General features: G+C 35.5%; 1 protein-coding gene across 1 annotated transcript in view; it reads right to left on the bottom strand.

The window, feature by feature from the left end:
- Positions 1-23,528, bottom strand: part of CPNE8 (copine 8) — a 212,978-nt gene that overhangs the window by 122,925 nt on the left and 66,525 nt on the right. The window contains exons 6-7 of the mRNA XM_066368944.1: positions 11,333-11,409; positions 1,947-2,010 (exon numbers count right to left, since the gene is read on the bottom strand). Of these exons, the coding sequence (XP_066225041.1) occupies positions 1,947-2,010; positions 11,333-11,409 (141 nt within the window). The remainder of the gene's footprint in view (positions 1-1,946; positions 2,011-11,332; positions 11,410-23,528) is intronic.

Genomic DNA, 23,528 nt, shown 5'->3' on the forward strand with positions numbered 1-23,528 from the left:
TTGTACAAATTTAACTTAAGAAATAGGATGGTAGGCATTATTTTTGCATTTAAATAATTATAATATTTTTGAAAGGTATTTTAGTACTATATCAAGAATGCTTTCATATACATTATATTTTCAGATTATATAATATGGTAGTCAATTTTCAGAGATAAGAAAATTTTTAAAAATATTCTAGTGATTGGTTCACATGTTTGGCTCCCCCCCTCACCCTCTGCAGATAGGGAAAGTAAAAGAGCAATCAAGTGACTTAATAAGCCAAAAAACAGCCTGACCAGGCAGTGGTGCAATGGATAGAGCGTCAGACTGGGAAGAGGAGAACCCAGGTTCAAGACCCCGAGGTCGCCAGCTTAAGCGTGGGTTAATCTGGTTTGAGCAAAGCTCACTGGCTTGAGCCCAAGGTCGCTGGCTTGAGCAAGGGGTCAATCAGTCTGCTATAGCCCTCCAGTCAAGGCACATATGGGAAAGCAACCATTGAACAACTAAGGTGATGCAACGAAGAATTGATGCTTCTCATCTCTCTCCCTTCCTGTCTATCTGTCCTTCTCCCTGTCTCTCTCTGTCTTTGTTACAAACACACACAAAAAAATTTTTTTTAAATAAGCCAAAGTACAAATTACCAATACTGGCAAAAACAAAACTCAACTCAGTCTGATGGTCCTTAGCAGAGTTCTACTGTAAGTAGTGTTTGGCATTTTACAAATGAGAAAACTAAAACTGAAGTGAGGAGGACCTGCTCAAGGTGATGAAAACAATGGGAGCAAAAAGAAAAGAAAGGTCTCATTCAAATGCATTTTTAACTGCTTAAATTCCAATATTCCTGTTTAGTTATTTCCACAACCCTCTTATTATAGTTTCATTTTGTTATTTCACTACCCAATCCCCAGAATCTCAAAAGTATATAATCAACTGAAATGCTCAGTTTCCATCATTTGCTGTCACATAATATCATGTTTTTCTGACCACATGCCCTTTTTAATACACATACACACACATACTTAAGTACATAAAGTCATAATGGTTATATTTAAATATATATCTGGAAATTAAAGTTAAAAACAGATAATAATTAATAGCTGTCTGTACAAAAACTATGGCCAATTCCAAAGTACTAAATTTTGGTACTTTTAGGAACTACTATGCCTAAAATCATGAAGCAAATTTTATAAATAAAGAGTACTGAGATTTCATTTCTTTTCCCCAGAAAAAACAATCACCAGGGATCCATTGGGCCATAGTGACAGACAGTATTGACTTCAGATTCAGAGAGCTGTCATGACTTCCCATGTGGAGTGGCATAGCTACCAGCTCTCCTTGACAACGACGAAATCAGTGAACATGTGTCAATGGCTATATCAGCAAATCACAACTAAAAATAAAAGTTGTCTAAAAACACTGACTACACACTTCATATCATCATGTTCCCAGTTGGAGTGGTAACTTGGTTCTTTCTTCAAATGTGGACTCCCCAAGCTAACAAAGATGGGACTGTGTATATTCTGAATTAATTCAATTATAAACATGGAAAAACAGTTATGTTAGGGCGGCAAAAGGGCTGAAATGAAATGACTAAAAATATTTCTTCACTATCACACATAAATCTTAAAAAATTTTTATAGGAACTGAATGGATTGGTACAATTGACAATTCCTTATATTAATGCCCATAATGATAATGACATTAGGTTTTATTTTGAAATATTCTATCCTTTAAAAAGATTATGAAAAAAACTGATTATCTTTTTTGGACTATAGAATATAGTCTCTTTGGTTAAAGTACTAAGTATCCAAAGTGATAATTCATGAGTTATAGAATTATTTAGCACATAGTTTCAATTATATTTTGCTAAAATTACTTAAGTTAATCATTTATGTAAAGTTTCAAAAATATCAGCTTAAAGAAATGTTAGAAATACTATTTAAATTGAAGAAATATTTACTTACCCTGCAACAGTTTAATTCCTCTGCTGTAAGTATGATGGTACCACATTTCTTCCCTGGAATTCCTCTAAAACAAAAAATATATATATTTTATATACATTAATATTTTCTATTTATATTATATATTTTATTTTTTATAACCTAATAGAGTACTACTAATGGATGTGCTCTTTCCTAACACAATATATTCCCAGTTCCAACGCTGAGTTTATCCTATATATCCACATATCCTGACCCAGCTAAACATTGATCACATTCAACATGTCAGTCCTCTGCCCAAGAATATTCAACAGCTTCATATTGTCTACCGTATTATGTTTTATATATATAATAAAGCATTCTCCCACGGTTTCTAAGATTTCTATTATATGATTAAAACCTATACCTAATCTTGGTTTTCATACTTCTTTCTTCTTTCATTAACATGGTTATTTATTTGCATTTACTCTTTTCTGACATTCCTATGCCCTCACATACCTGACTGTGTTTGTTAACTGTTCTCTGTGCTGCCTCACACTTTTCATATCCCCAGATGAAGTTCCATTTGTTCTACGAAACCTTATTCCAATCAACCTCACACAAAGCTTAGACTTCTTTACAGTCTTATTGCATTTAATTATTTCTAAATTATTACAATCATGTATTTTCAACCTTTGTTTTCTCAAGTTGACTATAAGCTGTATAAAAGCAAAATTCATGACATAATCCTCTTGTAAACCAACAAAGTTAGATACTGATACATAGCGGGTGGTCAATATATAAGAAAAATACATTATACATAAGTAAAATTAAGCAAAGTTTAACTCCCATTCAGTTTGCTTTTTACATGTCTCTGGTATATTAATGTTCATATAGCTTCTAGCTGACACTAAGAGAAAGGCCCACCAGGGAACCGCAAGGGGTATGCATGGTTCCCTGCTTTACAGGAGGGAATACAGAGACAAGACCATGAGAATCTTCCAGATTCACCTTTGCACTGAGAGTATACTTCATGCTTCTTTTGCCCTCTCAACTCCTCTGTTTGTCCTGGGAACTAAAGTTGGAAAATTAGAGCCCAATGAGTGCTTTTGTCCTCAAGAATATAATTCATCTTACAGTTTTATTTGTACCACCAGCATGTAGACAACAAATGCATAATTCCTTATTCTCCATGATAAAGGGATTGGAGTCTTAGTGTCTCAACTGGGAACAAGGTAGAAGAATGGAAAGTTAAAATATTCTGAGTTGTGAATATATCAATAAAATTGTTCCCACTCTAAAACTGCTCTGTTTTTCTTTCTTCCTATTCTAAAATTTCTTATGGAGAACACCACTTGGTTTTGAACTAAAAATGCCAGCTCGTGCAGGAACCCGCCTATCACAAAATCTTGTTTCCATTCTTTATTCCCCATTAGGGAAATAACAAATGTCAGGATCTCCCATCTCCTCCAGGTCTTTATGATTAAGAGATCCATTAATTTATCCTTGTCCATTTTTTCTTAAAATACTCCATGCATCATTTCACAGTTAATCTTTCTAATCTAGCTGTGTCTTCTTTTTCTTCCTTCTGTGTGTGAATCACAAGATTTATATTTTCAGCATTATGGTAAACACCTTAACTGAACATCTACCTAAAAATACTTTGAAATGCTGACTAAAATTTGGAAAAAGTCTTTATAACTACTCTGACAACCAGGCAAGAAAGTGAGAACCAATCAGAAGTTGAAGGTGGAAAGCCAGAGGGCAAGCAGAAGTGAACCCAGGAGAGTCTGATCTGGGTTTGCTTTTATGGCTCCTTAGCTTACGGCATGAAAACAAAAGACAAAAAACAAGGAGTGGGGGAGAGAGACTCATCAGGTGAGAAATTCAATAAATGGCCAACTCACAGCATAAAGCTTCGATCAGAATGAATATTTTGACTGACTGTAGTGTAAATATGATATTAAGGTATCCCCTCTGAAGAAGCCAGAAAATAAATCCCTGCCTTAAAACTTGATGATGAATAAAAGAGAAAAATATATCTCTTAATAACTCAGACCCTAACTAGGCTTGCTGCCTTAATTTCTACTACTGAGGTAGTTACAAAAGGTTCTAACCAAAATTTTAGTAAATGCAAGTGATCCAAAGTGCCTGGTAAATGCAAACCTCTCTGAAAGAGTTTGCCTTCAAACTACATCTCAAAGTATCCTCACACTTAAACTTTAAAAAACCATATATATTATATATGCTTTTAAACACTGAAGGGAAAATATACCATGTGTTTAGAGTCTCCAGAAACAACAGACTGCAGAATCAAATACAGACTTAGAATACTAGAAATATTATGCATCGTATATAACATGTAAATACATATAAGTAAAATTTAAAGAGAAAAATTGAAATCTTGAGTGACTGGCAAAAGCCTACAAAATAATCAAGAATATTTCAGAAAAAAAGAACAAATATAGAACTTTTGGAAATAATAATAAAAATAGAAAAAAGCTCAGAGGATGAATCTAACTATAGTTCAGTCACAGGAGAGTTAGTGAATTGACAGATGGGTGTAAAACTATCCATAATGCAGCACAGAGAGGCTGACATAGAACTATTATGAAGAGGTTTAGAGACATGCAGGACAAAAGCAAAAGATTCAATATATGTCTAATCAGAAGTTCAGAGGAAAGAATGAATGAAGGAGATGAAATATTTGAAAAGTGAATGTCTGAAAACGAATGAAAAAATTAATTTCCGGATTCAAAACGTCCAATGAATCACAAGTAGGAAAAATAAAAATAAATTTATAACTATACACATGATAAGTACAGGGCAAAACACTGGAAATGAAGGGCATATATTCAAAGGAACCAAAGAAAAGAATAGATGACCTACAAAGCAAGAATATTATGCTAAGAGCTGACTACTAAACAAAAAAGATTAGAAGCTGAAAGATGATTGGAAACACATCACCAATGACTTGAAAGAAAATATTTGTCACCTTAGGATTGTATACTGTATATTCACTTTTAATAACAGGCATTAACTAGATATGTTCAAACATTAAAAATTGAGTAAATACATTTCGACTTATCTTGGGTTATTACAGTTTTTTTATTCCTAACTGGTGTCATGCTGGTATATTTTTAATTTATCCTCTCTATGATGCCAAATTGATTGGATCATGAATTCTGATCATGAAATTTAGTCATAAAGCTTTCCATTTTCCAGTGACTCTATCTGGATCATATGACAATTTTGTACTTATTAATTAGGACATAATAACCTTCATAAATCCAGCCACTATTAAGTCTCTAGTTGTTGTAAGAAATAACAATACTTTATATAATACCTTTGTCATGGAAAACACTGAAACTTCAAAAACAATAGTGGTTTTCAACCAATAGTGGTTGTTATTGATACCGCTGTTATTAAATATAGCCTACATTTTTTAGGAAGACCTTTTAAATCGAATCACCTAATAATCTCCCTAGGAAAGCCTTTAGGCAAATTGTGTATTCTCTAAAGTAGAGGGAATTTTAGTACATTTTCTTAGGTATCTCGCACAAGATTACGAGTCTCCCATAAAATGAAATTCAGTGACTATAATATGTAGCTGGACTACTTTCTTACAGACATGTGTGGCTCTCAGCTGATGCTCCGGAAGGACCTCCAGGGATGTAATTGTTGACCCCGAGTAAGCAGTTTGTATATACAGTAGGTGCAAGCCCCCATGCTTCTCGGTTCTACTGAGAAATTTTAGTGCATTTAGTCATCAAAGCAAGGAAAAGGGAAAGGGTCACAGCAGTCTCCTGCCCCTTATCCATTGTTTTGCTTTCTGTGGTTTCAGTTATCTGGAGTCAACCATGGTCCAAAAATATTAAATAAAAAATTCCAGAGATAAACGATTCATAATTTTAAATCGTGTGACATTCTCAGTAGTGTGATAAAATCTCGCATGCTCCACTGTGTCCTGTGCAGAATGTAACTCATCTCTTTGTTCAGTGTGTCCACACTGTAAATGCTACTCACACATTAGTCACTTAGTAGCCACCAGGATTGGCACATAAAGAATAGCCCCAAAACTGAAAATTCTAACACGAACATTCAAGGGGAAAGAACCTGACTTTTAGTATATCAGTTTTCTTTTTAAACTACCTGAGGAAATTATGTCAGGTCCAATGGCAATAAGAGATCCATGCAAATAGCTTCTCAAAACTAATTATTCATCCAATTTAAATCAGATGCACTTGTCTTTCTATGCAATATGTTTTATGTCTAAAATATTAACAATATAAAAAAATATTAACAATATGTCATTTGTAAGATTTTATGAAATCAGTTATCACAGAAGAAATTATATTATATTTGCTATGAAAATATGTCATATGCCAGAAAACTGCAACTGTAACTTTTGTTTAAAATTTGAAACATTGAGCTTATTAAGAAATCCATGTTACTCTGTAATTTTTAACATTATAACTAAATTAATTGTGATCCCATTTTATAGTTAGAATGCTAAATGTTGACATGAAAAGGAAAGCAAGATTGTTATTATCATGGTACAGAAGCCTAATGATTACAACCAATGATTTGATACACAATTTTTCAGTTAACAAAGTAAACTGTTCATAATCTCTGGAGAGTGAGATTTCCTTTAAAAGTGATTTTTGACAAGAATGGTGTGATCCTAGCTCTAAATTACTTTGCTGGTGATAAAATCTATTCAACTACAGAAACATTAGCTTGCTAATATTACCAAAAATAGACTTTGCATTTCTAATGTAATAAAATGCACCATGTAACAATGATATCATTATCTAGAACTTCTGTCTCAAGTCCTGAGAAACTAGAATGCAAAATTTAATGTGTAGGTGAGACATTTAGTATATTTAACAAAAAAGAAAAACCAATACAAATGTGACTATTATGCTGAAAAATTCAGTTGAATAAACATTATTAAATTCTTACTATTTATAAAATACAACAACAGTTCTTCACAATACAGAAGATATAATTCTTTTAAAGTCTTTCCACAATTGTTACCTGAAGAAAGGCATGGGGAAAGTATTCAGCCTCTTGACTGAATTTTATATAAGGTTGTTCAGGTGTTTCGCTCCAATGTGTTGTTGAATCCATATGTCATGGTTCACACAAAAATTAATAAGCACATAGCAGGAACATCTACTGTGTATTCCCTTGATTTTTTTTTAATGGGCCTGTTTAAGGAGGATAGAGAATTTAAAATAAAAAGAGCACAGAAGGAAGAAGGAAAGAACCCTCACTATTAATGCTGGGAGAAGCTATCAATTCGGTTAGCCAGGAAGGGCATATTTATATATTGAAAAATGAATACACTGACTAAAAATATACGTTGAAAAGTTCTTCCTAAACTTTGGAAGGAAAGAAAGCAGTGTTTTTAAAATGGAGGAAGTCATTCTGCATTACCAAATGGAAGAAATGACCAGGAATGATAAGAATATTGTGCAGTTTACCTGTCAGCATATGGTGAATTCAAAATAATGATTTGTCAGAAGATCAGGGAAAAAAATTGATATGCTTATTTCTTTCTTCCCCAAATTAAATAAATTTCTGTCCAGTCACTTTCCTATTTAGACTGCACTCACTGCTCTGGGAAAAGTGTGCTGCCCTCTTAGTGAGAGTGGCTACAGTCTCCCCGACCCTGGTAGAGATTTGGAGACTAGAAAGCCATCTTTCCCGTCACATGTAGAACTACTGCTGTCTTCTCAGGAATCACAGGGAAGAGTCTCAGCGCACATTCTGTGGAAGGCTGAAGTAGGTCATAGGAGTTGAGTCTTCATGACCCACAATAGACAGAAGAGGCATTTACTCTTGGACGGATGAGCACGTTTTACCTGAGGACTATACTTGCAAAAGAGTTGTGTAGCTAAGATAATGAGAAGGAACCTCGACCCTGAAATGAGCTATTAGAATAAGTGTCCCTTGAGAGTTCTTCTAACCACCCAAAGATGTTCTTGACTTGTATGCGAATACTTTTATACTATTAAAAGTATTTATTTTCTCTCAAAGTAGTACATAAATATATATATATTTATATATATTTAGTAGTATATATATATATATCCATTTATTGATGGCAATACAGTAATGTGGTTAAATATATGGTCTTAGAAGCTAAACAATCTTGATTTGAATCTTGGTTTCTCCAGAGTCCTTTCAGTTTCTTCTGATGATGACTGGGGTACTGATAATATACACCAACCTCATACTGGTGTTATGAGGGCTAATGAAGCTACTATGTGTAAAACAGGCTAAATAGCAACTGGCACATTATAAGAACTCAGTCAAGTTCAACACTAATGTAGTTAAAAAAAAAATCCCTTTCCCTTTTCCTTGCTTTGATGACTAAATGCACTAAAATTTCTCAGTAGAACCGAGAAGCATGGGGGCTTGCACCTACTGTATATACAAACTGCTTACTCGGGGTCAACAATTACATCCCTGGAGGTCCTTCCGGAGCATCAGCTGAGAGCCACACATGTCTGTAAGAAAGTAGTCCAGCTACATATTATAGTCACTGAATTTCATTTTATGGGAGACTCGTAATCTTGTGCGAGATACCTAAGAAAATGTACTAAAATTCCCTCTACTTTAGAGAATACACAATTTGCCTAAAGGCTTTCCTAGGGAGATTATTAGGTGATTCGATTTAAAAGGTCTTCCTAAAAAATGTAGGCTATATTTAATAACAGCGGTATCAATAACAACCACTATTGGTTGAAAACCACTATTGTTTTTGAAGTTTCAGTGTTTTCCATGACAAAGGTATTATATAAAGTATTGTTATTTCTTACAACAACCCTTTAAGAAGTATATTATTCATACATTTCCAATGAAAAAACTCGATCTCAGATTTTAAAATAATCTGATCAATTACATACTTAATAAATTAGGAAACCCAGGTCTGACTGCTTCCAAAGGCTATGTACTACCAGCTCCATTGCAATGGTTATTCAATGGTTATTTATTTAACTCTAGACTAAATTAATATTACAAATGTGACCCACAGATATAAAAATATAATATAAATGTACAAATTCTGTAATATCATACAGAAAATTAATAACAAAGATAGAATTAAAAACCTTATCTAATTTCCAGCTCGATATTCCATCCAGTAAAATAAACTGGAGTATAACAGTATCAGTCTTTTCGGGGAAGTTAATAAGGACGACTTTGAAGGTCAGATTTTCACCCTAAGTTGACTGAATTTTCACAGGCAAAGGTTGCACAATGAAGACAGACATACATTGTTTTTTTGTAAATATCTATGTTTCTCAATTTTAAGACTAACCATTCTCTTATCTTCCTTCCCTTTCTTCTCACACTCATTCTTGATGCCTATGACACTCATGAACACAGCATTGCTTCAGAATGAGGCCACATTTGTTTCAGATTTTTAAGCCAACCCTTCAAGGCTCAGCTTCAAGTTCCCTCAAGCCTTATTCTTGTTTTGTGGTCTTCTGCCATATTCCCAAGCTCCCTTTCTTTGTGTTCCCCTCCTCACGTGACTCTCGCTGAACTTCAGCACCATTGGGCTTCATTCTTCAATCCTTGTCAGAGTTGGGATTCCATGTCCCTCAGACAACTGCGAGTTGGTCTTCCAATTATCACCTGCCTCCAAGTCCCTGTCCTTGTATGTTCAACACCTATCAGGACACTCACTAATCCCTCTTGGACCTCTCCGTATATTCTCCACCTACTACTCATGCCAAGATCACATGCTGCTATGGCCAGCCTACAAAGAACATAATCTCCTTAAACCAAAACTGCTACTTTTTCAATTACCCTCAGAAACCTGTCTTCTTCCCAGAGTAAGAATCTTTTTATAATCAAATCAGTCCCTGCCTCCTACCCCCATGCTTCCATATAGAATCAGTCATGCCGGCTTTAGAGTAATAGGCACAAGCAGGTCTTCTACTTGATGAACATAATAAATGCTTTGCTCTCAGAGCAGAAAATGGCAACCTTTCTTAAACTGATGTTGATTCTAGCATTTTGAATGACTTTCTGAATCCATCCCTGAGATTCCCTAAAGATAGAAAAAATATGAGTCTGCCAGCATCATGCAAAAAATTGGATGGCTACAACTACAATCTCACAGCATGAGAAGACACACTGCTGAGTGGGTATAATGCCAAATCATAATGGGACGATCTAAAGAGAGGAGCTGGTGAGTCAAAGGAAGACACAATGAGTGTTGCAGACAAACTGAGTAGCACAAGACTCATTTTCAGAGGGCTTAGGGAAAAGACCAAAGTGTAGGATAGAATTAAGATATGAAAACTGTTATTTTCTCAAAACTTGAATCCAACAGTTCAGACTGCGGGAAATTGTAAATATTTGAGCTACTATTAAAAATTAATTTAGTCTCTGGCTGGTTGGCTCAGTGGTAGAGTATTGGTCCAGCATGTGGCTGTCATGGGTTTGATTCCCAGTCAGGGCACACAGGAGAAGCAACATTCTGCTTCTCTACCCCTCCTCCATCTTTCTCTCTCTCTCTTCCCATCCTGCAGCCATGGCTTGATGGGCTCAAGCGAGTTGGCCTCAGGTGCTGAGGACAGCTCCATGGCTTCTGCCTCAGGTACCAAGAAAAGCGGCTCCTGCTACAACAAAGCAGCGACCCCAGATGGGCTGAGCATCATCCTCTGTTGGGCTAGATGGGTGGATCCCAGTCAGAGTGCATGCAGGAGTCTGTCTCTCTTCCTCCCCTCCTCTCACTAAAATAAAATTTAAAAAAATAAATTAAATTAAAAATCATTGAACATCAGATTCAAAATATGTCACCAACAAGAGGAGAAGAAAATGGATGAGGAAAGTAAAGTATTAGGAAAAATTTCTACAGTTTGTTTTCTGCTTTATTTGGAACCAGAGAAAACAGAATTATCCCATGCAACTAATAAAAAAATGAATCATGATCCCAGTAATTGAAGGTAAATGTGGAAGATATACTCCATAGTGATCAACTACTCTTAAATTTTATACACTTAACAGCCTTCTTTACAAGTGAATTTTGTAATAAAAATTACTATAACCCCAGTCACTAAAAATGCATTTATTAAATATATGGCATAAAAAGTGGTGCTACATAATAGTCCCTGGCCCAAAAGAATAAAATTGTGTTCAAAAAGGACTACATCTAAGACCCAAAAAGAAAACGACACAATTTCTTCTTTAAATGTGCTCATTTCATTTTGTGAATATTTTGTAGCATGGAATATGACAGCTGAAATATAAATTATCCTTAACAAATACATCCAAATTATTTTTTGGACATAAAACTCAATAAGATTTTAAAGCCCACTTTTGATGGACAACCATGTATTCATCAATTCCAAAATGAAAAAATAAAAATGAGAATTAATATTTTATTGTCTGAATGATAAAATACTTACACTATTGGCTTTTCCAGGCGACTTCCCTGTGAACCAACAATCTCCCCCAATGTACAAAACACTTGTCCCAGAAAGTCCTAAAATAGATAAAAGGATTAAAGCTGATAAGTTCCCAGGCTGTCTTTACGCTATATATTTTGTACATCATATTTGTATTGTTTTTATTGCTGAAATACTGAATTCTCAATTTCCAATATAAATAAAATTAACTCATATGCATTCATTTTAGCATTGCAATTTTCCCCTACATTTGCACAACATTTATTTCTTTTCATCATAAACCAGGTTTGTTATTATGAGTGTTTAGACATTGCATTTTTTTTTATATAATTACAATGAAAATGGAAAAAGTTCCAGGATTTGAATAAACAACTGGCTTGCCTTTGGATGTGTCTGAAACCACTAGGCTTCTGGCTGAGGAGGCAGCCGGAGAGCACAGGGCAGTGCTGCTAGCAACGCGTGCTCCTTGCAGAGCGGCCTGCGGTGTCCTGGCTGCAAGCGGGATCCAGAGCCACAGGGCCAGGTGTCCATTCCAGTACCACTACTACTACCTGTGACCATGACTTCACTGCTTTCCAGTTTCCTTATATCTAACATGTCAGTGCCCCTCACAGAGCTGTTTGGAGGTTCAATGAGTTTTTACATGAGTTGATATTGGCACATATTAAGTGCATAAAATTGGGTTAAGTAGGAAACATTGTCAAGTTCATTAATGTACAACTAGATGATTTTTACTTTCAAGACTCAAAAGAGCCTTGCAAAATGCGAGTCTGTTATTAACATTTCACATCACATAAAAAGAAACTAATTATCTAGAAGGTTAATTTCTCCATGTTTTAAACAGTCAATAAATAGCAGTGTCAGGACTAACCCAGACGTTTTGGTATGCTGCCTAAGAATTAAATACCATGAATACAATGTGACTTCATGTGCCAATAAAATAAGGCTCCACCATCATCTGGCTGTCTGAGGCAGGAAATCCGGAGGTGTTCTAGGCAGAGACACTGTCTAGTTTAGCCAAAATATAATACCAATTTGTCCTAATGAAAAAGGTGGGAGACCTCCCTAAATTTGTGCAGCCAACTAGCCCAGGGGAAGCCCTAGAAAAGATAGGTAGAGAAATGACAGCAAACAAAATGTTGTTTCAGGTTTTATTAAATGAAGTTTTAAAATGCTTAACAAGACACAAAAGTAAAAACTATATGTCACTCAGTGAAAAAAAGTACGGAGGTAAAGGAAGGTGCTCTAAGCCCATGAGAGTCAGGGGGATGTTCTCCCAAAGGAAGCAAGCCTTGAGAGCCAGGAGGAGTGAGAGCACAGAGAGAAGAAAGCCACTGTTCTAGTCCTGGAGAACAGGGCAGGGTCATGGGCAGGAAAGAGATGACGAGAAAAGAGCAGGTCTAAATTGCAGGGCGGAAATGGAGATGAAGAGCCGAGACTGCAGAGAGGAAAAAGAAATGGGTTGCCTTAGGATAATCAGAAGCATTCTGGAGATTATTTAGGTATCACTTTGCAGAATGGACTGAGGAAGGAGGAAAACTCTGGAAGCCAGATCATTCAGTTAATAAGCAGAGTGTTAAGGTCCAAACTAAAGTAGCAGAAAACAGTAGGGAACTGTACAGAGACGTGACAGGTTTGATGTAAGCTGTGCTTGCACATGTTGGGGGTACAGTGGCGAGAGCGAGCGACAGAAGTAACTCTGGGTCTGGAATTTGATGGCTGACAGAATGACAATTGCTTCCTAAAGCTGCAAATCATCTAAAATTTTGCTTTCACACAAGTAAAAAGGATTTAAGTATTCTTTCACATACAGCATTTAAATGAAATATTTTTATAAAAACATGCCCTTTCCAATTTGAAAACAAACTTTACAAATACATTTCCTAGTGTTTTTAAACAAACCTAAATTTCCTTAAGTCTCATGGCATATACTTAGGGCTGAATACTAAAGATTTGGCTATATCCTTGCTCTTCTGAGTGAGCTGCAAAAACACATATGGGGGGTGCCAGAATTCTTTTCAGGGATACTGATATTGATGGGCAGCTGCACAAACTACACAGTAAATGGATTTGGCTAATGGAGTAATGAATGGCAGTAAAAGGTATTTTGTGCTGTAATTATGCAAGGAGACAAATGGAAGTCTTAAGCATAATATCCATATTAGACACTTATTAGCAATCAGTGAACAGATAAATATCATCATTGCTGGACAAAAAGGAAATTAAAATAATACAATGAATAAAATGTGCAGCAAAAAGATGTGGTGTGCACCTACACACGTTATATCCATAGTTATTGCACACTGTGGCCCTAAATATTTATGGTATATATGTCGTTGCTTTATGCCTGTCTCTACTTGCATGTTCCTTATCAAGCAACAGATTTACTACTCAAAATGCAAAAATCAGTATATAATGTGTCAACTGCTCCTTGTGTTGGAGAGCTCTGCTGAATCCATCCTTCAGCCATCTCAATGGCTCACGTTTCCTATGCATTTTACGCAACACTAGTAATATAATTAGTGTCTTGTATTGGATATTTTTAGATAATTTGGTCTCTAGTTAGATAAATGTAGATATAAAACCTAACTATAAAACATAAACTGTTTTATTGTTTCTTACTATGATGTTTTTTTTAATCCAGTTTACTAAGGTCAGAGTAAGATTTGCAGTAAAAAATCCAGGTACCTTTCCCCGGCTCAAACACTCACACAGACCAAACTTAGTCTAGACTGCCTGGCAGTTGGGAAATGTTTCAATGTATTCAATCATATTACCTCTTGGGCTTTCCCAAACTGACCGGGAGATCAATACATATCTGTTAACTGAGTTTATTTTTTCTTTATAATCTAAATAATACTCAGCTAGAACTTAGTTTTGAAATTTGTTTAAATGTACATAAAACATATTATTATTACACATAAGATGAATTCTAGCATTCTTTAAAAGCATCCACATATTACCTTGAATCCAATATGTTGGTATTAAAAAGGAAAGCCTAGCAGTAAGAGGTGGAGAAGACAAGAAAAAGACACAGAACAAAATAATGCAAAGCATCATGACAATATGTTTTGCATTACATACGTAGTTTAAAAAAAAGGAAGTGTTTGGATTCCAATAATAACATAATCTTAGTTTTATTACTAACATTATACAACTCAAAATCCAAAGAAGCATTCCTATGCCATGAGATTCCAGCTGATAATTACAAAAACACATTTATGTTTTCTTCTCTTTCTTGTTAACATTCAAAGAAATATCTATTTTAACTGCAGAACTATATTAAGTGAGCATATTTTCATTACTTCAAAATTATTACCTTATTATTTCCTCTGTACAATCTTTACTGATCAATTCCATCCATCTACATTTTATATAACATTGTAACTATTTCTTTATGTTCATCAAAGTTACATAAAGGCTGTGCACTTGAATAATTCCACACATATTAAAAGGTAATATACTTTGCAGTAAATAAATTGGTTTTGTTTGTTGGCTCATTTCCTAATTAACAATTTTAATGATTCTTATTTATTCTTCTTAAAAGATCATTGACATATGTACATATATTTATTTATTTGCATAGTAAAGCAGTGTAACTTGCACCTTGACAGTGAGAATTATGAGGGTCCATACTGTACTACATCTGTTTATATTCTGGCTGACCACTTACTAATGTCTCTATGCCTCAGTATCCTAGTTATATAATAGACATAAAAATACCTCCATATTAAATTTTTGGAAGGAGATATGAGATAATACATACAAAGTACTTCAAACAAATGTTTGGAACATGGTGTCTAAGAAATAATGTCTTTCTTCTCCTCCTCCTTCCATGGGGTTAAAAGAATATTACTATATACTCAAAACTTATCATTTGTCACTAAATGCCAGTACTGGAGATACTATACTTATTTCAATAAAACAGTATATGTTTTTCCAAGACTAGTTTACACTCATGGTCAATAAAAATGCTCATTTTGAGTGTCATTATAAAATAAAAATGTTTATTATACACCAACTTATCTGACATGATAAGTAGTATACATATAAGCATATATATGCAAAAAGAATTATATTTTTACAAACCATGGTATAATAAACCAGGAGGGATTAATGGTTAAGTGAATTTATGATTTCTATACTATTCCAAAGCTAATCCACGCATGCAGTTTACCATTGCATGTAAAACTGCCCACGCATGCAACATCACTAACAGTTTGAAAAGTATTCCAAGCCTGGCATCTTTTCCTTAAAGGTCTAGAAGATAACCTTTAAATGACTTTCTTGTTTTATAAAGTGGTCAGTGAGCACTTAAAATATAATATAGCTAATTGATAAATAATTTAAATTAAAAAATATTAACTAGGTTATTGATAGCTAAAGTTTTAATAAAGCATAGTAATAGGATGCAGTCAACTGTCCACAAAATCAATCAATTTATTGATAAGACAGAGTCATGATTTGCCTCTATTAATTGCTTCTACCTTATGTTCATTATACTGATTCTAAATACATTCCTACTACACCAGTAAAAGCAAGAAAAAAATAAGTGATAAAAAATTTATTGCTTTTACAATATTTAAACCAAATGAAAAAAAAGTGAGGAAAGTTTGTATTAGCTGTGAAATTTTATTGTTGACATTATCTACTACCATTTTATTGTTGGAACTCCCTGCTAATATTTCTGACTCTCTTGGTATTTAATTAATTCATACTGATTACATCAACAGTAAAGATCAAGATGTGACTTTGTTACATTATGCACAATGTACTAATATGACAATAATTTCTAATAATCAAACAAAGTGCTTCTTTGCTCCAGTAATTACTTCTACTACCCTAATAGTTGTTAGCACATCTATATACTGTTTGGGAAATAATGCAACCATAATATGAAATATTTGGATTTGATATTTTAGTAGAAACAATGTGTAATGTTTTAACATTACTATAATACAGCATTTTTTAAAAGGCAGAATTTGTCTTTCTAATAATGGAACGATCTATAAACCAAAAATGCAAATTCTACTCAAGGAAATTATATATAGTTTTAAACTGAGATATTAGCACTTAATTTATAAACAAAATACCAAAATTATTTTCTAAAGCTAAATTTATTTTTTTTCTTCCAGCATAATTGCTAACTTTCAAAATATATTTTGCTTGCTAAGAGTCTTAATAAAGGCAGTTAAATGGAAATTAAGCTTTCAACAATGAACACTCAGTCATTGCTCTAAATTAACCAACTAAAAAAAGATCCATAACATATATATTTAACACTTGCAAACCACAAGATATATATATTTCAAACTAAAGCTATACATTTCAAAAATATAACATATAGAAAATATTTACCTATGGAGGCACATCAATTTTATAGAATATTAGTACTCATCAGTAAAGAAATGAGAAATGTAACATGGTAACAGAAAATAAATAATACTTTCAATACTAGTAAATATGGTGTGAGACAATCAACAGGCCGGAAAACTAGAAAACTTATTAAATACTATTATTAAACAATATTAAATATAACAATTATCAAACAAAATCATTATTAAAAACTAAGTCTTAAATATGGAGTAGTTTTACATACAAACAATACTGACTAATATAACTAATAAGTGCTGAAGATATTATTAAACATACCTCAGCATTGTCCCTATCTCCATCTCAAACTCTAAGACAGATCTACAAAGCCTTATTAAAAATGCAAATGAGGGCCTGGCCGGTTGGCTCAGCGGTAGAGCGTCGGCCTAGCGTGCGGAGGACCTGGGTTCGATTCCCGGCCAGGGCACACAGGAGAAGTGCCCATTTGCTTCTCCACCCCTCCACCACGTTTTCCTCTCTGTCTCTCTCTTCCCCTCCCGCAGCCAAGGCTCCATTGGAGCAAAGATGGCCCGGGCGCTGGGGATGGCTCTGTGGCCTCTGCCTCAGGCGCTAGAGTGGCTCTGGTCGCAACATGGCGACCCCCAGGATGGGCAGAGCATCGCCCCCTGGTGGGCAGAGCGTCGCCCCTGGTGGGCGTGCCGGGTGGATCCTGGTCGGGCGCATGCGGGAGTCTGTCTGACTGTCTCTCCCTGTTTCCAGCTTCAGAAAAATGAAAAGGAAAAAAAAAAATGCAAATGAAAACATCATTCACTTATAGAGCATCAGTCACAAATTCTTTAACTTGAATATGCTTATAAGGCTAGCTCTCATCATCTAATAAAGATCAGAAAGCACGTTACACAGAAAAAAAAGTTATTATTGAAAAAGCATCAGAGGATACTAGGCAGTCAGGAAAGTCCTCTCAGTGACAATGTTAAAATTGTGAACATGGTAGAGCATCGGCCTGGTGTGCAGGAGTCCTGGGTTCGATTCCCTGCCAGGGCACACAGAAGCGCCCATCTGCTTCTCCACCCCTCCCCCTCTCCTTCCTCTCTGTCTTTCTCTTCCCCTCCTGCAGCCGAGGCCCTATTGGAGCAAAAAGTTGGCCCGAGCACTGAGGATGCCTCCATGGCCTCGCCTCAGGTGCTAGAATGGCTCTGGTCACAACAGAGTGACACCCCAGATGGGCAGAGCATCGCCCCCTGGTGGGCATGCCAGGTGGATCCCAGTTGGGCGCATGCAGGAATCTGTCTGACTGCCTCCCCGTTTCCAGCTTCGGAAAAATACAAAAAAAATTTTAAAATTTTAAAAATGTAAACAATGTGAGGGAGAGAACCATGGGAATATTTGGGATAAAACCATTCCAGGCAGGAGAAAAAACAAGTACAGCTGCCCTGAGACAAGAATACACCTGAGATGTTCAAGGAAAAGCCAGAAAGCCAGCAGGGCTAGCAGAGAATGAGCAAAAAAGGGAAGAGAAAGAGAGAAAAAAAACTAAGGGCCCAGAAGAACCGTGAATTCTATCAAAATTGTGGAGGAAAGTCACTGGGGAGTTTGAACCAGAAAGTGTCATGGCCTGACCAGCCTTTTAAGGTGATAATTCTGGCTAGTCTTCCACCAAATTTCTATGTGCTAAAGTTCCCCCAAGGTTCTTTCCTCTCCTCTTCTTTTTTTTTTTTCTCTCCTCTTCTCCATTTATACTTTTATTGGATGACTTTATTGGGTTCCAATTCTATAGGCTGATGGTTCCCAGAGCTACAACTCTCATCTCCAGACATGGCCTAATCAGTGTCTCCAGTTGGATTCTCCTGGAGTTTCCAACAATACAAATCTACTCTGACCACTGATTTCACTGTCCTCTCTTCTAACATCTCAGTCTCCTCCTTCCCAATGTACCCAACTGCACAAAAACCTATCATTATTTATCCAGTTGTTCCCACCATTAACCTAGTAGTCATTCTTCACACCTGCCATCTAATTCATCAGCAAACATATCACCAAATATATTCCAAGTCTGATCACTTCTTACCACTTCCAGAGCTATACTCACCAAATGTCCACCTAGCCAAACTACAGCAGCCTTGTACCTGGATTCCACTGGTTTTCAGCTGTGGGAGTTCCCTGGCTGAAAACTGAAACTGCCCCCCTTCACATGGAAGGCAAGCAGAGACCAAAGAAAAGTCAGACCACTCCAGATTGGTAGGTGACAGTGTTAGTTAATAAGCAAGGCAACTTATACCCTGGGCTAGTGTGGGACAGCCTGAAAAAAAAGAGATTGCTACCTCCACCCACCAGTCTTAAGTTTCTGAGGAGGCCTTAATGAGGTTTAGTCACGTATTCAGTCCAGATCGTCTAACAACACATGACTCTGTCAAGGCTGTATTCTTGAAATATCTCTGACTCTGGGCACAATGTATGTTTTAAAGACAGGGGAGGGAGGGAGGAGCCTCTGATTGCCTGGGACCAGTTCACAGGTCAACCAGCAATCCCATCCTCTCAGTGACCTCCCCCAACAGTCTTCTTAACTCCAGTCTTGCTTCCTTACCCTATTCTCCACTTCAGGTGCCAGTCATTATTTAAATGTACAAATAAAGTCATATCATCCTCCAGTGAAATCCATGAAAAATAAAAAGCTAAACTTTATTTTAACCATGGCCTATAAATCTCCACATCACCTGAATCCTGTGTACCTTTCTCAACTATTTTATTCTATGCCTCATCATTGACAATATTCTATACACAGTAGCTACCTTTTAGTCACAACAATATTACAAATTTTTGCCTGAGTCAACATCTTTGCTGTTCCTTTCCTTGAATGCTTTTCCCTTAGATTTTCAATAGCTCCCTTCTTTTCTTTAGTAAGTACTCTGAACTGGTGAGAACTGGTGCAAAATCACACTGCCTGCTTGAGACAAACTTAAGTTTCCCTTTATCAGTAACTTTCTCTCAGTATCACTATCTTATTAATATATTATTTAAAAAGTTATCTTAACCATTAATTCACATTTCTTTTTAAAAATTATATAGGTTTCAGGTGTACAATTCTAAAATACATCCTACGTATATTGTGTTATATTTACCACACCAAGTCAAGTCTCCTTCTGTCAACACTGATTCTCCCCTTTACCTCCTTCTACCTCTCTCCACCATCCATTTCCCTCTGGCAATCGCCATACTGTTATCTGGGTCTATGAGGTGTTTTTTCCTGTTTTTTGCTTAATCCTTTCACCTCTTTGACCCAACCCTCCAACACCCTTTCCTTCTGAGAGCTGTCAGTCTGTCCTCTGTAGCTATGAGTTTATTTCTTTTTGTTCATTAGATTCCACACATGAGTGAAATCTTATGGTACTTATCTTGGTCTAACTGGCTTATTTTACTTAGTATAATACTCTCCAGGTTCATCTGTGCTATTGTGAAAGGTAAGATATCTTTCTCTTTCATGGCCCAGTAGTATTCCAGCTATTGCTATTCAATAAATAGACCCACTCAACCTACTCAGCTCCAAAAATGTAAGCTGTTTTACAACATGGTCACCTTATTGATTGCTATATCATTTGGCACTAGAACGCTGCCTAGACTATATGTATTGCTTGCCTGATTGTATGAATATACCTTACATCAATTCAGCTATATATGTGTTAACTTGTCTTTTATTCTAATGAAAGGATCTTGCTCCAATTATAAACCTATTCCTATGAGAAAAACGTATTTCATGGCCCAAACAATTCACTTTCAAATAAAATTATCAAATGTAACTGATCTATGTGTGGAAGTTTATACAATATATAGAAAATATTTTAAAGAACATACCCACCTTCATACAAAGCAGTGTTTTGTGGCCAAAATAATTCAGCAAGCCATTAACATGTCTAAAACAAAAATATTAGTGGGTACCCTCATGATCAACCAAATGGATAAATGCATTTTGAATTGCCTCGTGGGTAACAAAATTTAGTATATCAAGTATGCTTTGGATGTCATCTGTTCCAAAACCCAAGCAGAAACTAACATATAGCAATTATGGGTCTATTATTAATCTTTTCATTAATAACTTGGCTAATAATGCAAATGAAGTATGTCATGTAGTACTGCTAATGGCATTAAGGTAAGAAGTTTCAACAGAAACTTAGAAAAAAAAACTGGAATTCAAAATGTCAGTTTTTGTTCACAATATTTAAAACTTTTAGGAGATATTTTGGTAAAATAATTTCCTTAGAGAATTATACAACAGGTAAACCTAAAGAACGTGTCTCTGGATTTCATAAGCCTGGATCATAATGTTCTCCACTAAAAACTTGTCCAGCATCAACAGTATCAGTTAAAGTTATACTAATCTTTATCAACTTACCACACATTCATTTACAATGTCAAAAATCTAAGGGACAACTCTATATTTCCACTTTCCCTATAGTACCCTGAATTTGAGAATTTGACCCAAGATCATTAAGTATTGGAAACCAAGTAGAGTCATTAAAAGGAGTTTCTTTCAAAATGATCAGAAATGAGAATGAAAAATAAAAACATCTCATTATTGTTAAGGAGGCTCTCTTGCTACCAAATTCCTTTTGTAAAAGATAAGTGCCTTCACTCCCCATGAAAGCCCAGGCACTTAGCAGTCTTTCTTAAAAGGTTCCAGCTTTTATTTCACTTTGCAAAATTGGCAGGTAGACAACCACACTTTTAAAGGCTTCTATCTTCAGGGAATACAGACTTAGCTTGTTTATTGGTTCCTCTGATCTTCTAAAAGCCTCCTGAATTCATTTGCGTTGAATGAGTTATATGATTTTTTACCTAAAATCTGTATTTAGATGCATTCATATAAGGAAGGGCTTTTGTTGCTCATTTCTAGCAGAAATTCTTATAGACACTCAAAACTACATTTCTCTTTCAACATGCTTCATCCACTCAGTCTCTTATCAACTAATTTGTACTGCTTATAACTTTTTAAAGAAAAATGACAAAAAATAATGTACAGAATACACTAAAATACAATATAAACTACAGGAACTATAGGAGGCTATGTAACATTTCAGGAAAAAGGTGATGAGATTCTGAACTATGGCTGCAATGGCAAGAAAGTAAAGACAAAAGAGAAACAAGTCTTTGTTAGAAAGCACAGAATTGGTTGACTCAACTAGACTCTGTGTGTGAGACAGAAAGTGGTTAAGGAAGACTGATCCTGAACTACAAGGGGCGGGAAATCGTAAGCAATTGCACTGAGAGTTAATGCTAGACTTCCATTCAGACAAGGAAATAGGGTAAGATTCATAAAGAAATGATGGCTTAAGAAATATGAGTTTCCAAAGGGATGACTTTCTGTAATTGACTCCGGGTTGTCAGAGCTTCCCAGGACCTCCCCTAGGGCAGGACTGTCACTGGTCTCTAAAGGCAACACTCCAACCTTACGTGGAATGGCCCAGATCTCTGAGACCCTGCCTTTATAGAGGTAGATTCAAATATTTTAAGTCTCAGTACCTTTTGAAAGATCCTTGAAACACTGTGTTACTGTGTTAAATGAGCCAGTATTGTGTGTTGTTGATTATTTATTTTTATTCTTAGTTGTTCAAGAAATAGATATATATTTTTTAAGGAATTCTTTACAAAAATTTGAAAATTTTTTGTGATAACAAGGACCAAGGAAACTGTATAGAAGTTTCAATAAAGTTCATCCTCACTATTGTGAACAAAAAATTAAACAAACAAATAAATAAATAAGAAGTTGATGATACATCCAAGTTTCAACCTAACAGCTTTCTTTTCCAACAGAAAAAGGTTATAGAAGACTGACCCTGAAACACAAGGGAAGGGCGATGTTAACCAACTTCACCTGGGAATTCCACTAAACAATTTCACAAGAAGATTATACTGTGTTGAAGATAATTCTCAAGATCGGTAATATAGACAAGGAGCAAAATTGGAATGGAAAGGGTTATACATTTTATATTTATATGTGATGTTTAGTCTTCTGCAGAATACAGTGTGTGTGTATATATAATATATATCTAACAGGTAGTTGGGACTTGGCTTAGAGGATACAGAGGAATAGACACCTGGGAGTCATTAGGGTAAGGCATGGAAATGGTTTCAACCTCCCAAGAAGAGCTTATGCAGTTAAGAGAAGATGAAAATTGAAAATAAAGTCATGAGAAACTAATAGTAAAACATAGGAGAATGCAGAGAAACTAAAACATGATAGATAATGAGTACACAGAGAGCTAAGGAAAGGAGCAAGGGAAAATCTTCCTTAGAAGTCAAAGGGGTATTTCAAAAAATAGAGAGGTCAAGTACAGTCAAGGACAAATACAGGCCACTGGATTTTGATTTAATCCACATCAGAATAGCATAAACAGAAAAGAAAACCAGAATACAGTAAAGTGAGTTGAAGAGAGAATGGAAAGGAAGTTATGATAGAAACCCAGGCTGTTCTGTGAAGAAGAATGCTGATGAGAAGATAGTAAAGCAGATATCATGAGGATAAAGCAGAGTCAAGATAAAAAATTTTATTGATTGATTTTAGAAAGACAAGTAAGGGGAAAGAGGCATGAGAAGGGAGGAAGCGAGGGAGAGAGAGAGAGAGGCATTCATTTGTTATTCCACTTAATTGTGCATTTGTTGGTTGCTTCCCATATGTACCCCAACCAAAGATCACACCTGCAACCTTGGCATTTTAGGATGATACTCTTACATACTGAGCTAACCATCTGGGGCCAAGATAAAAATTTTTACTATAAGGGAGACATAAAACTTTTCTTATGTGGAAAAAAGCTATTTTCCAAAAAACCCCACAAAAAACCTAAAGGTTGAAAGGTATGGCCCTGGCCAG

Source organism: Saccopteryx leptura, chromosome 2 (assembly GCF_036850995.1).
Source record: "Saccopteryx leptura isolate mSacLep1 chromosome 2, mSacLep1_pri_phased_curated, whole genome shotgun sequence".
Lineage (NCBI taxonomy): Eukaryota > Metazoa > Chordata > Mammalia > Chiroptera > Emballonuridae > Saccopteryx > Saccopteryx leptura.